General features: G+C 42.9%; 1 protein-coding gene across 1 annotated transcript in view; it reads right to left on the minus strand.

Annotated features, from left to right (window-relative positions):
• The window catches only part of LOC108914796 (protein phosphatase 1 regulatory subunit 12A), a gene marked incomplete at its 3' end in the record, with an annotated part of 52544 nt that overhangs the window by 14076 nt on the left and 21418 nt on the right, over window positions 1-17050 (minus strand). The window contains exon 2 of the mRNA XM_018720684.1: window positions 7605-7854. Within this exon, the coding sequence (XP_018576200.1) occupies window positions 7605-7854 (250 nt within the window). The remainder of the gene's footprint in view (window positions 1-7604; window positions 7855-17050) is intronic.

The raw sequence follows: 17050 nt of genomic DNA on the forward strand, positions 1-17050 counted from the left end.
ACACAAAACTAAAGAAGTTATTAAATGATACATACAATAGTTATAAGAATATATATGAATATATTGTTAAAAAAATATAATTTTTTTGTATTGGAAAATGTAATCTTGATATTGTAACATGAAGGATTGTGATTAAAAGAAATATTGCTCTAGAAAAATTTTAATTATCAGATAAAAAGGAAACTGGAAATTAAATATTTAAGACCTCTAATGGGTTGTAAATTCTTATTTAATTAATTAACTTATTTAATTCTTAATTCTTTATTACATGTTTCTTTTATTTCATTAATTTTAACTTAAAATTGTGGACAGCATGTTTGTAAATTGTAAATTTTGAGTTGTTTTTTATAAAGTAAATCGTAAAATATAGCTCATATATGTCAGTCGATGGAGCGCAGTCCGCGGGGTCAGAGAGCACGTCGGTCAGTCACGGGAATCACCACAGTCCCGACATAGCAAATAAATAAGAGACAACTCTGTCGTTTGAGGGAATAAACCGATTGTTGAAATTATTTGTTTTAATTGGGGGTGAAAACCCCCGTGTTTCCAACTATGTTTATTCGTTTAGCAGCCTACTATGAGGGTACCACTGATTATCCGCTTAAATTATGAGCAACTTGCAACGAGTTCTAGATGAAAAAGAACTATCGGAAATTTCAAAGAAACTTCAATTTTTCCCAAACATTCAGAAACATTTTTCAATTTAGTGATAAAATTACTAAGGTGCTATATTATGAGAGATTTGCATTGAATTTCAGAGAATGAAATCGAAGGAAAACTACTAGAAAATTCGGTATCTCCCAAACCACACTATGAAGCACTTTTTCGCTTCAGATGCTACCTCATGAGTTATCAGAGAATATCCCCTTAAAAGTTGAATGACTTGCAATGGGTTCCAGGGGGTGAAACTGAAGGAAAATTATTGGACATTTCAAAGCAAATTTGGTATCTCCCAAACTACAATCCGGAGCACTTTTTCGCTTCGTATACTAACTGTTGCGAGGTCAGAGAACAACCCATTAAAATTTGAATGACTTGCAATGAGTTCCAGGGCGTGAAATTGAAGGAAAACTATTTTTCAAAGAAAATTCGGTATCTCCCAAACTACAATCCGGCGCACTTTTTCGCTTAGTATGCCAATTTCTGAGATGTTACAAAATATCCACTACCATTATCCTTGTCCATTGTCCATGTCCATTGTTCTTGTCCACTGTTCTTATCCATTATCCCTGTCCACTGTCCTTGTCTATGGTCCAGGACAAAGACAATGGACAAGCACAATGGACAAGGACAATGGACAAGGACATTGGATAATAAGATTGGACAAGGTCACTGCACAATGACAATGGACAAGGACAATGTATAAGGGCAATGGATAATGGACAAGGACAATGGACAAGGACACTGGACATGGACAAAGACAATGGACAAGGATATTCGACAATGGACAAGGACATTCGACAATGGACAATGGTAGTGGATATTCCCTAACGTCTCAGAAATTGGCATATTAAGCAAAAAAGTGCTCCGGATTATAATTTGGGAGACACCAAATTTTCTTTGAAATTTCCAATAGTTTTTCTTCACTTTTACACCCTGATACACATTGCACGTCACTCAAATTTTAATGGGAAGTTCTCTGCCATATCAACAGTTAGCATACCAAGCAAAAAAAGTGCTTCGGATTGTAGTTTACGAGATACCGAATTTTCTTTGAAATTTTCAATAGTTTTCCTTCAATTTCATTCCCTGGAACACAATGCAAGTCGTTCAAATTTTAATGAGATGTTCTCTAACATCTCAAGAGTCAGCATACTAAGCGAAAAAGTGCTTCGCATTGTAATCTGAGAGATACCGAATTTTCTTTGAAATTTCCAATAGTTTTCCTTCACTTTCACACCCTGGAACCGTTTGGGGTCCAAATTTTAATGAGACGTTTAGTGATAGGATCATCCGAATGAATAATAATCGATCATCCGATTATTGAAATAATCGAAATCTTCCGATTATTAAAAAAGAATTCGGATGATAATCGGTCACTACACGAAGCTGATGCCAACCGCGGTCGAATAATAATCGGTCGAATCAGGTATATGGTCTTGAGTCGATTCTCTCATGTCCTAGCTCCTAGCGTGTACGGAGGGTAGGCGAGTACAGTAGACTGCCGCACGCCTTGAGTTATTTTACTCCTATTCGCGTGAAATTTAAATTCTTTGGAGGATAGATGGGGAAATCACTAATAAAAAAAATAAATTATTGGGATGAAAATAAATATATTATATAGAAATATAAATATAAAAATACAAAAATAAAATATTAAAAAATAAATAATACATTGTGCCTCTAATAATAACAAAAATAAATCATTTTTGATTAAAAATAAAATTAATCTATGACAGGTACATCGATTCCAAAATTATTTAACAGAAATAAAATAAACTACGTACTTAAAAATAACCTAATATCACAATTGACAAGAATGTTTGAAAAATGATTTTACAAGATCAAATTCGTGACCCCTACATTTGCTAATGTAAAAATATTATAGTGTCTACATTTTTAGGCAACAGTCGGTTTCTCCTCGAACTAGTTATTTGACCGGATTTAGAAAATACCCTTTCTAACGGAACTGATGTTGCAGGAATGCACAAATATTTAATTGCCATTTCATACAATTCTGGGAATAAATTCTTGTGTTTTGACCAAAATTCAAAAGGGTTTTTTGTTCTTTCTAAGAGAGGCATTTCTATGTACTGTCGCACCATTACAATCACCATAGCTGAACTCGTGGAAGTTGTTTTTATATTTGATATTTTTTTGTCAAAATGTGCCCATATATTGTCTACTACATTTGAATCATTCGAAGTAATTCCGGAAACAAACTCCTCAGTTGTCACTGGTGTGGAACTTTTATTAGACAGAAGTTGTCCTAACTGTGACCCATTTTTGGGCATTATTAGCATTACCTTCTAGACCAAAAGCGAATTTTTTGAATCTAGGATCAAGAAATGTGGCTTTGGCAACAATTTTATTGATCTCATGTCCTCCGAGCCTACACTTATGATCTCCAAAAGAATAGTTTTTAGTGTTTCACCAACTTCAGTTTCAGCTCTAGCATTGCTTAAAACACATTGAAATCCTCTATACAAAGGAATAACCGATGATATCGTGGGATATTTTTCTGCGAATAATATTATGGTCATGTCTTCGGCAGGCTTTAGAATTTTAACGCAATCTTGCAATATCATCCATTCATTGGCATTTAAGAAATCTGACACTTTGGGAAGTTCTGACACGACAACACAGAGAGCATCCTTAATTTTAAAAAGTCTTTCGAGCATTATAAGGCAAGAATTCCATCTTGTGGAAACGTCTTGCTTCACCTTCAAAATTGGCAAATTCATTTTTTGTTGAGTGAACTTTTATTTTTCTGTAGCTAGGACGCTGTGTTTAAAGTTACTAAAGCTCGTCATTTTTTTAAAATATCATTTAATTCTACATTTTCTTTCAGAGCACCAGTTATACTAAGATTTAATGTATGTGCTACGCAAGGATGATGGTGCATTCTTAAATGTTCATTTATAGCATTTTTTATGTTAGCCGCGTTATCGGATATTACAGTAACTATTTTATTAAAAATATCCCACTCATTTAAGATTGTTGTAATGGCCTTACCTAAATTTTCTCCAGTGTGGGACCCAGATGACGAAAACAATGCCATGTCTTAGCATAGCTAACAGACGTGAGTATAATTTGTCGTCTTTAATAAAGTGACAGGTAACCGTTATATAGCCTATATTATTTTCTGATGTCCAATTATCAGTTGTTATGGCCATGTGCCCGACATTGCTTAAAATTGCCTTAAGATTTAAAGCCGCCTCTGTATAAACTTTGGGTAGAATTTCATTTGATTTTTTTTTTCTGTTAAGAGGATTTAATTGACGAGAATATTCTAAAAATCCTTGATTTTCTACTACAGAGAGGAGTTGGAAATCCGTAACAATCATTTTTATTAATTTAAGATCAATATCTGCAATTTCAGCAGGCGAAAGTTCAGTCTTATTTTGGGCACCATAAAGTTTCATTTGTTTCGGACGACGTTCTGAAAATTGTGATTCATTGGAAATGCCAGACGGACTTGGATATTCATTTAATAATGAGGTATTATTGTTATTGTTGGAAGAAATTCCAACAGTTTCTGGATCTGGTAATTTTCTTTGTTCGCCTAATCTGAGATTTGAAGTTTCACGAGCTTCCACATTATTTTGTTCTTGTGGATGTTGTTTATCTTGTTGAATTGCAATGGGATGAATTCTTAGCAAATGTTGCATCAAAGTGGCACTTCCGAAATATTTTAACACTTTTTTACATAGGCTGGATGTCACTGTCTTATCTTGTGTTTTTTTAAAATAGTTCCAAACAATAGACTTTTTAGCTCCTGGATGCATTTTGATAATAGAAACTTTATTACAATTTCAAGATGCACAGATACAAATATGTGTTATGCAGTGTTAAAATAAAAATTGACTGGTCAGTTTTTAAGAAGCATTGCAGCAGTTCAGCTTAGTCATCAAATTTCTAGCAGTTTTCCTTCGATTTCAGTCACTGAAATCCAATGCAAATCACTCATAATATAGGCTTTAGCACCTTAGTAATTTTATCACTAAACTAAAAAAATGTTCCTGAACGTAGTTTGGGGAGAACGGAAGTTTCTTTGAAATTTCCGATAGTTCTTCATCTAGAACTCATTGCAAGTTGCTCATAAGCAGATAATCCACTGGTATCCACCTTCATAATAGCTTGCTAAGCGAATAAACATATACAAACACACATATTTTATAAAAAGTTCAAAATTTCAATTGTTCTAAATATTAATTTATACATTTAGTATAACTATAAAATGAGAACGTTGTAACTGTACTTTTGTAATATTTTTTTCTTTATTCTGGTATTTTATAGCATTCATACCGTTTTGAATTTAATTTCAAATTTCATGTATGTTTACAATGAAACTAATGCGCATGCACCGTGCTCATATCTCTCACACCTCTTGATACGTACGTCTATGGTCGTTCGGGTAGGTTCGTAGGATTTGACAGCTATCTTTAGCTGCTTTTTTCACACCGGTATTTGAGATAACGTGCAGAGATTATTATTTTTCAAATTAATTTTTCTCTTTGAGGAATATAAAGAGAATATTATAGATTTTTTTCAGAATTTTACATGATTTCAATGGTCTAATAAAATGGAAAATAATTTTGATAATTTTTTTCCAAGTTCTAATATACAAACCAAAAAAATTCTAGATACTCTTTAGAGTATGTACTTTTACTACAACAAAGCCCATTAAAATCCAAAAGGCGCTTTTTAAGTAATAAAATAAGTCTTTTTTTTTTCTAGTACCTCTACCTTATTTCTATAATAACATATATTTAAGGAAACATAAACATTACCCCTTTCAGTAGTATATGATACCTAAAGATAATGTCTAAATAAAATCTAGGTATATATCAGCATGTGTTGTACTATACATTAAATAATATAATTGTTTGTAAATAAGTGCGAGATATTTTAGGGGGTGGTTGCCGAAGTTATTTTGTGAAAAAATTTCATATAAATGTAGGTTGAAATATGCTTCGTTTCCGAGATACCTACAGAGTTTTTAAATTTTAATTTTTTATAGATGGGTACGGGCAAAGCAGTTGTGGGCTGTTCTGCTCAGTACACTGCGATCATTGCATAGTAAAAACAAGAAATATTTGCTCTCCCACATTTTCTTCCACCCCGTTCAGCAGAGGGTAGTTTTCGCCCCTCTAGGGGGTTTGTTCTTTACCTGTGTTCACCATCAACCATATCTCCCTAGCATTCTCAAGAGCTTGTAAGCCAGAAGCTTTCATGACACGGATCTATGTTCAGTACAGGGCGTACCAACCCCTTCGGGAGAGCCCTTGGCGATAATAAATGAGAACACGAGGGTGGCAAAGTGCCCATTCGTACTCCTTTACGTAATGATACTGATAATCATAACTTCACCCCTATTTAAGGGATGTTTTTGGCTCTACACATAAATTTAAGGGGTATACGAATTTTTTTGACCTCGGATTCAGTTTCAGCGTTGAAAAACACATAGGAATACCAAGGTCAATCATCCAGATCATGACCTTTATTTTTTTTGTGGGGCTGTGTAATTTATATTTTTACAATATTTATACAAATATAAACAAAAATGTATATGTATTTGGTCTCTTTGGAAAGCTGATGGTATGTAGAACACAATACTAAATAAAAAAAAAATTTTTGAAAATTTTCTGAAACATTCCGGGAATTTTCATAGTTCGGGAATTTTCCCATTCCTAAATATAATAAAATTGTAAAAGGATAGAAATAATTAAAATATGTTGTTGACCAAATGAACATATACTCGTAATAGACATTTTCTACACATTACATACAAATTATTATTTTTTATCTTTAGCAGAAAACTTTTTCAGGGACGCCTATGAAACTCATTAAATTTTATTGCTAGGCGTTTTTATACAAGTTCAACTGACTTCAGAAAGATGATAACTATTGAATCATAAAAATTTCTTAATGAAATTAAAAGTAATTCAAAGTTTAAGTTTAGAAAAAGTACCTTAACTATTTTTAAAAAGGTGATATTATTATATACGAGGTCTGTCTAAAAACTATCCGACCTTCGGCCGGGAAAAATATTTTTTACATGACAGGATTGGGATTTTAATTCCCTTCAAAGAAGGCCCCTTGCTCCTCGACACACTAAGCCCACCGTTCCTCCACTGCCAAAAACACTTCTGGAAGGCTTCTTTTGGAATGGTGTTCAACTTTGCCATCCCGTTCTGCGTTATCTCTTCTTTATTCTGAAAATGGGATCCTTTCAATGGCATCTTCAATTTCGGAAGCAACCAGAAGTCGCAAGGGGCCATGTCTGGAGAGTAGGGAGATTTTGTCAAAAAAGTCTATGTCAGTTGTGATGAATGAGCTGGAGCATTCATTGATGCAACTGCCAATTTTTCGCCAACCAGGTGTACTCTTTGTCCCGTTTGTCCATCTGGTGCGTATTTCTCATGCACAATTCCTCGGATATCAAAGAACGCTGTTAGCATCACGTTCATTTTTCTGCAGATACAAGATGTCTGCACATCTGTTAATAGTAACCCATGGTCTGGGCGGCCTACGATGATAAAAACACCGGATAACATCGAATGTGTGCGACCTGCGATCAATGAAGATCTTCGAACCAAAAACTAGTGTTTAGAAGATTTTAACTGAAAATTTGCAAATGGTTCGTGAGAGTGCAAAGTTCCCTACGATTTTTGGCTGTTCCCGCTCAAAGGACATGGATTTGATAACAAAGAAACAGTGGAAACTAATACGACCAACGCTCTAAAGGTGAAACCAAAAAACGAGTTCCAAGACTGCTTCCAAAAGTGGAAAGGACCTTGGGAGTGTATTTTTCCATCAAAAGGGGACTACTTCGAGGGATGCCACAAACCCGATGATGCAGAAACCAGCGGGGAAATATGAAGGAAGGTCGGATACTTTTGGGACAGACCTCGTATATACATATTATATTCATATCATACCTCTCGTATCTATCTCTTCTTTAAGTAAGTCTTCCATTTTTTGGCATTCAGCTATGTCAACAGCAAGTTCTCCGTCATTATTGACTGCTGCAATATTGGCACCTTTGTCAATAAGATATTTAGCGATATATAAAAAACCACAACTAGCTGTGGCATGTAAAGGTGTCCAACCTTCGTTGTCTCCTCTATTAACATCAGCTCCATGTTCCACAAGAAATTCTACCATATCCAGGTTGTCGTCTATACAAGCCTGAAATAAAGGAATATGTCCCGCATAAAAAAAGTACACAAGCATCACAACTTATGAATTATTAGTATAATAAAATTACTAATATATCGGGTATTCAGAAACTGTGACCAAATAATTTAGAGGATGACTACGCATAATAAAATGTTAAATCTTATGACACTTATTAAAAAATTCATTATTCACAGAGATACAAAACCTTACTAACGTTATTTTTTTTTAAAATTACTATTTTACCACAACTTTTTGCAGTTAAGCGAAGTTTGGTACACATATTATTGGTAACAAATGATATCTAGAAAAACAAATCATCAAGCTTCCAAAGTGCTTAAAGGACTTATATGGCATTTATTAAATTGATCTTCAACTTTTTACTTACAATTTTTCAAAAAATTAAATAGGTTCATCTTATAGATCAATAAAAAAAATTACAAAAAATAATAATATGTAGTAATATGTAACTGCAACGTCACATGTGATACTGCGTGGGAAATCACTTCTTCATTTTAAATGGAAATGCTAAAATAATTGAAAAATAAAAAAAAAATATTTTAAAAAGCTTTTATTAAAATGCACTAAAAAGGAAATAATAAACCAAGGAGTTCATAAAATCCATAATATTGTGGAAACCCTAAACCCATAAAAGGGTTGATTATGGCTGCTCTATATAGGGTGTGACTTAAAGAAAGTTACATACTTCAATAAAAAAGCCAGTTCCGAGCGGGCAGCCGAGCAGAGCACACGTGTTTTGTGAAAGTGTAGTGCAAGGAGCAAAATTTACCTGCCTTTATTAAGGCTACCTGGAAAGAATCCCTTTATTTCCTCTTAATCACCGACCTAATCCCCGGCTTAAGCATAGAGGCCGTCGGCATCTTTGTTACAGGTACCTGTGCCGGGGTTATGCCCAGGTAAGTCCCACTTTTACTTATTTATCTGTTATTTGCATTACTATAGAATACATTTCTTTAAAATTGCGACTCCCGACAAACAATATACCAGACAGACAAATACACCAAAAGACACGTACGCCCCCGTAAGGGGGCATCCCCACACGACTAACACCTACACACCCTCACACACGCACACACACACACACGCACGCACACACACGAACACACGCACAACATGTCGGACTCCGAAAACGAGGAGAACATATACATATACATGGACGATACAGACAGCGAAAGACCCTCTTCAAGAGTCTCCGCTTCACCAAAAAATATGACCAATAAAACAGATTTATACGAACAGTTACAAACACAAAAACATGAAAACGAGACGCTAAAACAACAAATACACGAACTGACAGAACAAAACACCCGACAATACCAACAAATACTAACCATGACACAGCAAATCGTCGATTTGCAAAAAACAATTAAACTTTCGGACGAAAACACCACTAAATTACACCAAAAACTCGACAAACTTATCGACAAACAAATGACAGACAATATACCCCAGACAGGCACACACACACACCCCCCACACACACACCCCACACACACACGCACAGAGAAACGCAAAAAACACACAGCGGAATCCTCTAGCGAGGACGAAGCCCCCAGACTTAAAAAATCAGACAAAACAAACAAAACACGACCACAAACACCAAACACGCGCCCCCCGACACCTACACCCTCCACAAGCGCCCTACAAAATACCCCACAAAACACACAAAAACAGACAGACAAAACCAAACAAGTCCCCCCGGTAATCTTGCGAAAGCAAGAACGGTGGACGCAAGTACAAAAAATACTCACGACACTTAACATTAACTACACAAAAGCCAAATTGACTAAAGACGGTATAGCCATATACCCAAACACACCTAATGACCACAGACTATTGACAAAGACACTGACAGACAAAGGCGAGGAGTACCACACCTTCACCCTCAGCGAAGAAAAAACGCTGAGGGTGGTGATACGCGGAATACCTGCGGGTGTTTCGCCAAGTGAGGTCCAACTCGACCTCGCAAGACAAGGGTTCCCCGGCGCAATAGTGCACCGCATGGCGAGCCGTCAAAATAAACAGGAAATGCCCCTGGTCCTAGTTCAGGCCCCACAGGACCAGGAGGACATCCTGAAGGTAACCCGCTGCTGCTCGCTCGTGGTTCGAGTAGAGCTGCAGCGAAAGCAGCGGGTTGCCACACAGTGCCACCGGTGCCAGCGGTTCGGCCACGGCCAGACCCGGTGCACAGCTGAGCCAAAGTGCGTAAAATGTGGCGAAAACCACAGCACGCACGTATGCAAAAAGGCCAAAGACACGCCCGCCAGGTGTGCAAATTGCGCCGGGCCACACCCCGCCAGCTATATGGGGTGCCCTCAGTACCCCAAAGCTAAAAACACAAAAACACAAAACACAGACACACACACGACACAAAACACTACACAAACACACAGACAGCCCCTCCTACCCACCCCAAACACAACCCCAGGACGCACATACGCTGACATGACCAGAAAAACACAAAACACACAAAAACAAAAACACAACACCTCACCACACGCACACACAGACACGACACCCTCCCAACCGGGCGCGGCGGCCCTGATTGACGCAACAAAGCGTCTTCAGGACTTCTGCGTCCAGCTGACGACCATGGTGTCGAATATGCAAAAATTATTCGACTTCTAATGGCTCGTCGGCCCTCCCAACCCTCCTCGCTGAGAATTTCGTCCTGGAACCTTGACGGGTTCCGGGCCAAAAAAACGGAACTCGTGGACATCTTGAACCGTCTAAACATAGACGTTATGGCTGTCCAGGAGACCTACCTCAGCGAGGCATCCCGTACCTCCATCCCTGACTATGACATATACAGACATGACAGAAACCGTAACGGGGGTGGTGTTGCACTCATAGTAAAGAAGTGCATCGACCACTATCCGCTGCAGCGGCTCCAAACTCAAAACACAGAGGCCGTGGCGATAGCGGTGAGATCGCTACGGCATGGAGACGTTGCGGTGGTGTCCTGTTACCACCCACCCAGACTACCACTACTTGACAATGACTTAGACAAAATCCTTTCCTGGCCCCAGACAATTGCCATCGGGGACTTCAACGCGAAGTCCCCCATATGGCACAGCGGGACGACGACCACAAGAGGTCGCGTCCTGCTGAATTACCAAGACAGACACGACGACTTGACTATACTCGGACCGACAGAACCGACACATTACGGACCCGTAGGACGCCCCGACGTTATCGACATTGCCCTCTTAAAATCTATACCGTTAAATGCCCAAATATCCACCCAATACGAAGGGTCTTCCGCCCACAATCCAATATTTCTGGATCTGGGGCGAAGACAGAGATATGAAGGCACCTTCACGAGGAGGTTCACTGACTGGGAGCGTTTCCGAACAGTAATGCAAGGAAACATGGCGCTCCCAGTCATCGAAACCACCCATGATCTGGAGGCGGCAATCCTCTCCCTTGAGACTGACATTAAAAACGCCCTGACTCAGACTACGACGGAGACTATTGTCCCCCGACTGACAAACCCCCGGGGCACCCTCCCCGATGACATAAAAAACTTAATACGTGACAGACGACGTGCGAAACGGCTTGCCACCCGCACCCGCCTCCCCCGACACAGACATGACTTAAACGTACTTAACAGACGGGTGAAGGCGGCTCTGGATGAACTGGCCCAGGATAACTGGGCTAGGCACCTGGAGTCGCTGGATCCACAAGACAACAGCCTCTGGAAAACGCAGAGGGCCCTGCGACAGACCGCTCGCCGTAAAATTCCTCCAATCCACGGTAGTGTGGGGGTGGTTTACACGAACCAGGAAAAGGCCGAGGCTTTCGCCAACAGCTTGGAACTGCAGTGTAGACTGCCTCAGCTGCCCGACGAAGGCGAGGAGTTCGAGATAGTGGCTGAGCGCGCTGCCCGACGCGTCGACAGAGAGCCAAACAATGACATAATCCCCCCCGCAACTCCTGACAAACTTAGACTGACAATAGGCAGACTTAAAAACAAAAGCCCCCGGACCCGACAATATACAGAACACGACACTCAAACGACTACCACACAAGGGCCTCATGGCCCTACTAAACATAACTAACGGGACACTCAGACTAAGACACTTCCCTACCCGCTGGAAAACAGCAAACATAATCCTTATCCCAAAACCCAACAAAGATCACACCATCCCATCCAACTACCGGCCCATTAGCCTGCTCCCGGCTATGAGCAAAGTGGTAGAAAAAATTATCCTAACCCGTCTAAGAACCCACTCCCAAGAACTGCAAGTCATTCCAGACGAGCAGTTCGCCTTCCGACCCAATCACTCCACTGAACTCCAAATCCTTCGCCTTACCGAGCACATCACGGCGGCCTTCAACAGGGGACAGTACACTGGTGCTGTCTTCCTGGACGTCGCAAAGGCCTTCGATACGGTTTGGCATGAAGGCCTACTGATGAAAATGCTCACCAACCAATATCCCATATCCTTTACCAAACTCATAAAATCCTACCTACACCACCGAAAATTCCGCATCCAAATCCAAGATTCCCTTTCCACCACCCGTCCCATGGAGGCCGGTGTCCCCCAGGGCACCGTCCTGTCCCCACACCTATACACCATTTACAACTCCGACATCCCACATCCCCCCAACACCAACATATATTTATACGCCGACGACCTGACAATCACATCCCAATCTGTAGATCCTAGATATTCCGTCTCCCTCCTCCAAAAATCCCACAAAACCTCGACAGACTGACACTATCCCAGGAACCCATCTCCTGGAATCGACAAACACGATACCTGGGCGTGACAATGGACCAGCGTCTCACGTGGAAACCGCACATCGTGGAGACGGTGGCGCGAGCGAAGACCACCAGGGCTAGGCTCTATCCCTTACTCAAAGGTGGAAACACCCTCAGTTTAAGGAATAAGCGAACGCTTATCAAGGTGGTACTTCAACCGCAGCTAACCTACGCCTCCACGGCGTGGGGTCACGCGGCAAAAAGCCACTTAAAGTCATTACAGGCTGTGGAAAACATAGCCCTCCGCACGGCCACCGACGCGCCCTGGTACGTAAGAAACACTGACATATTACGAGACTTACAATACACAAACGCTACACAGACAATAAGACAAAACGCGGAGAAACGATTTGACGTAGCCGCTAGACATGACAATCCCCTCCTCAGGCAAGCCGTTGACTACGTACCCGACGTGACCGACAAACACAAAAGACCTAGACACCAACTTTTTGACCCTGGGTGACCACCCCAATGACATCCCCCCCCCTGCCCGCTAACCTTTTCTGTTTCAGAGACAGCCAGGATCAAGAAACGAAGACAACGACACACACACACACATACACACCCCCCATACCCTCCTTACCCCTCCCCTCCCGCGCTAGCCTAAGGGCCACCTTAGCAAAGCGCATCCCAGGCTGCATAGCCGCACTACCCTACCCAACCATACCACACATAAACATGACACTACCCCCGGGGTTTACACAGACGAGCCGGCGAAGCAAGAAGAGCGCCAGAAGAAAGGGCCCTAGCCGGCGGGGCCCAGCCAGGACAAAAGGAGGTCCCACAAAGCGCCTACACCGGCCGCATTTGCGGTCGGGGTAGACGACGGATGGGGCCCACCTACGAAGGCTGTCCAGGCATACACGAGATGAGTCAGGATAAAGAGGGATAATCCCCCTCGATCCCAAATCATTGAGGCCAATTTCTAGCCATGGAATAATGGCGCGCGGTAGGATTTTATGAGTTTGGTAAAGGATATGGGATATTGGTTGGTGAGCATTTTCATCAGTAGGCCTTCATTCCAAACCGTATCGAAGGCCTTTGCGACGTCCAGGAAGACAGCACCAGTGTACTGTCCCCTGTTGAAGGCCGCCGTGATGTGCTCGGTAAGGCGAAGGATTTGGAGTTCAGTGGAGTGATTGGGTCGGAAGGCGAACTGCTCGTCTGGAATGACTTGCAGTTCTTGGGAGTGGGTTCTTAGACGGGTTAGGATAATTTTTTCTACCACTTTGCTCATAGCCGGGAGCAGGCTAATGGGCCGGTAGTTGGATGGGATGGTGTGATCTTTGTTGGGTTTTGGGATAAGGATTATGTTTGCTGTTTTCCAGCGGGTAGGGAAGTGTCTTAGTCTGAGTGTCGCGTTTGTTATGTTTAGTAGGGCCATGAGGCCCTTGTGTGGTAGTCGTTTAAGTGTCGTGTTATGTATATTGTCGGGTCCGGGGGCTTTTCTGTTTTTAAGTCTGCGTATTGTCAGTCTTAGTTCGTCAGGTGTTGCGGGGGGGATTATGTCATTGTCTGGCTCTCTGTCGACGCGTCGGGCCGCGCGCTCAGCCACTATCTCGAATTCCTCGTCTTCGTCGGGCAGCTGAGGCAGTCTACACTGCAGTTCCAGGCTATCGGCGAAAGCCTCGGCCTTTTCCTGGTTCGTGTAAACCACCCCCACACTACCGTGGATTGGAGGAATTTTACGGCGAGCGGTCTGTCGCAGGGCCCTCTGCGTTTTCCAGAGGCTGTTGTCTTGTGGATCCAGCGACTCCAGGTGCCTAGCCCAGTTATCCTGGGCCAGTTCATCCAGAGCCGCCTTCACCCGTCTGTTAAGTACGTTTAAGTCATGTCTGTGTCGGGGGAGGCGGGTGCGGGTGGCAAGCCGTTTCGCACGTCGTCTGTCACGTATTAAGTTTTTTATGTCATCGGGGAGGGTGCCCCGGGGGTTTGTCAGTCGGGGGACAATAGTCTCCGTCGTAGTCTGAGTCAGGGCGTTTTTAATGTCAGTCTCAAGGGAGAGGATTGCCGCCTCCAGATCATGGGTGGTTTCGATGACTGGGAGCGCCATGTTTCCTTGCATTACTGTTCGGAAACGCTCCCAGTCAGTGAACCTCCTCGTGAAGGTGCCTTCATATCTCTGTCTTCGCCCCAGATCCAGAAATATTGGATTGTGGGCGGAAGACCCTTCGTATTGGGTGGATATTTGGGCATTTAACGGTATAGATTTTAAGAGGGCAATGTCGATAACGTCGGGGCGTCCTACGGGTCCGTAATGTGTCGGTTCTGTCGGTCCGAGTATAGTCAAGTCGTCGTGTCTGTCTTGGTAATTCAGCAGGACGCGACCTCTTGTGGTCGTCGTCCCGCTGTGCCATATGGGGGACTTCGCGTTGAAGTCCCCGATGGCAATTGTCTGGGGCCAGGAAAGGATTTTGTCTAAGTCATTGTCAAGTAGTGGTAGTCTGGGTGGGTGGTAACAGGACACCACCGCAACGTCTCCATGCCGTAGCGATCTCACCGCTATCGCCACGGCCTCTGTGTTTTGAGTTTGGAGCCGCTGCAGCGGATAGTGGTCGATGCACTTCTTTACTATGAGTGCAACACCACCCCCGTTACGGTTTCTGTCATGTCTGTATATGTCATAGTCAGGGATGGAGGTACGGGATGCCTCGCTGAGGTAGGTCTCCTGGACAGCCATAACGTCTATGTTTAGACGGTTCAAGATGTCCACGAGTTCCATTTTTTTGGCCCGGATCCCGTCAAGGTTCCAGGACGAAATTCTCAGCGAGGAGGGTTCGGAAGGCCGACGAGCCATTAGAAGTCGAATAATTTTTGCATATTCGACACCATGGTCGTCAGCTGAATGCAGAAGTCCTGAAGACGCTTTGTTGCGTCAATCAGGGCCGCCGCGCCCTGTTGGAAGGGTGTCGTGTCTGTGTGTGCGTGTGGTGAGGTGTTGTGTTTTTGTGTGTTTTGTGTTTTTCTGGTCATGTCAGCGTATGTGTCCCGGGGTTGTGTTTGGGGTGGGTAGGAGGGGAGGAGGGGCTGTCTGTGTGTTTGTGTAGTGTTTTGTGTCGTGTGTGTGTCTGTGTTTTGTGTTTTTGTGTTTTTAGCTTTGGGGTACTGAGGGCACCCCATATAGCTGGCGGGGTGTGGCCCGGCGCAATTTGCACACCTGGCGGGCGTGTCTTTGGCCTTTTTGCATACGTGCGTGCTGTGGTTTTCGCCACATTTTACGCACTTTGGCTCAGCTGTGCACCGGGTCTGGCCGTGGCCGAACCGCTGGCACCGGTGGCACTGTGTGGCAACCCGCTGCTTTCGCTGCAGCTCTACTCGAACCACGAGCGAGCAGCAGCGGGTTACCTTCAGGATGTCCTCCTGGTCCTGTGGGGCCTGAACTAGGACCAGGGGCATTTCCTGTTTATTTTGACGGCTCGCCATGCGGTGCACTATTGCGCCGGGGAACCCTTGTCTTGCGAGGTCGAGTTGGACCTCACTTGGCGAAACACCCGCAGGTATTCCGCGTATCACCACCCTCAGCGTTTTTTCTTCGCTGAGGGTGAAGGTGTGGTACTCCTCGCCTTTGTCTGTCAGTGTCTTTGTCAATAGTCTGTGATCAATTGGTGTTTGGGTATATGGCTATACCATCTTTAGTGAGTTTGGCTTTTATGTAGTTAATGTTAAGTGTTGTGAGTATTTTTTGTACTTGCGTCCACCGTTCTTGCTTTCGCAAGGTTACCGGGAGGACTTGTTTGGTTTTGTCTCTGTTTTTGTGTTTGTGGGGTGTTTTGTAGGGCGCTTGTGGAAGATTTAGGTGTTTGTGGTCGTGCTTTGTTTGTTTTGTCTGATTTTTTATGTCTTGGGGCTTCGTCCTCGCTAGAGGATTCCGCCGTGTTTTTTGCGTTTCTCTGTGCGTGTGTGTGCGGGACGTGTGTGGTGTGTGTGTGTGTGTGTGTGGGTGTGTGTGAGTGTGTGCGTGTGAGTGTGTGTTTGTGTGTCCTACACGCCCACACCCACACACGCACAGACGCGCCCCCGCACCCGCGAGTCCGCACACCCACACGCACCCACGCACGCACGCACGCACACCCACGCATGCACGCACGCACCCGCACCAGCACACCCCCCCCACACACACAGACACGCGCACACAGGCACGCGCACAGAGGCACGCGCGCACAAACACACACACAGACACACACACACAGAGACACAGACACAGAAACACACACACACATAAACACACAGACAGACACACAGACAGACAGACACACACAGACAGACACACAGACAGACACACACAGATACACACACACACACACAGACACACACACACAGACAGACACACAGACAGACACACAGACAGACACACAGACAGACACACAGACAGACACACAGACAGACACACAGACAGACACACAGACAGACACACAGACA

Source organism: Anoplophora glabripennis, unplaced genomic scaffold, assembly GCF_000390285.2.
Source record: "Anoplophora glabripennis isolate ALB-LARVAE unplaced genomic scaffold, Agla_2.0 scaffold1416, whole genome shotgun sequence".
Lineage (NCBI taxonomy): Eukaryota > Metazoa > Arthropoda > Insecta > Coleoptera > Cerambycidae > Anoplophora > Anoplophora glabripennis.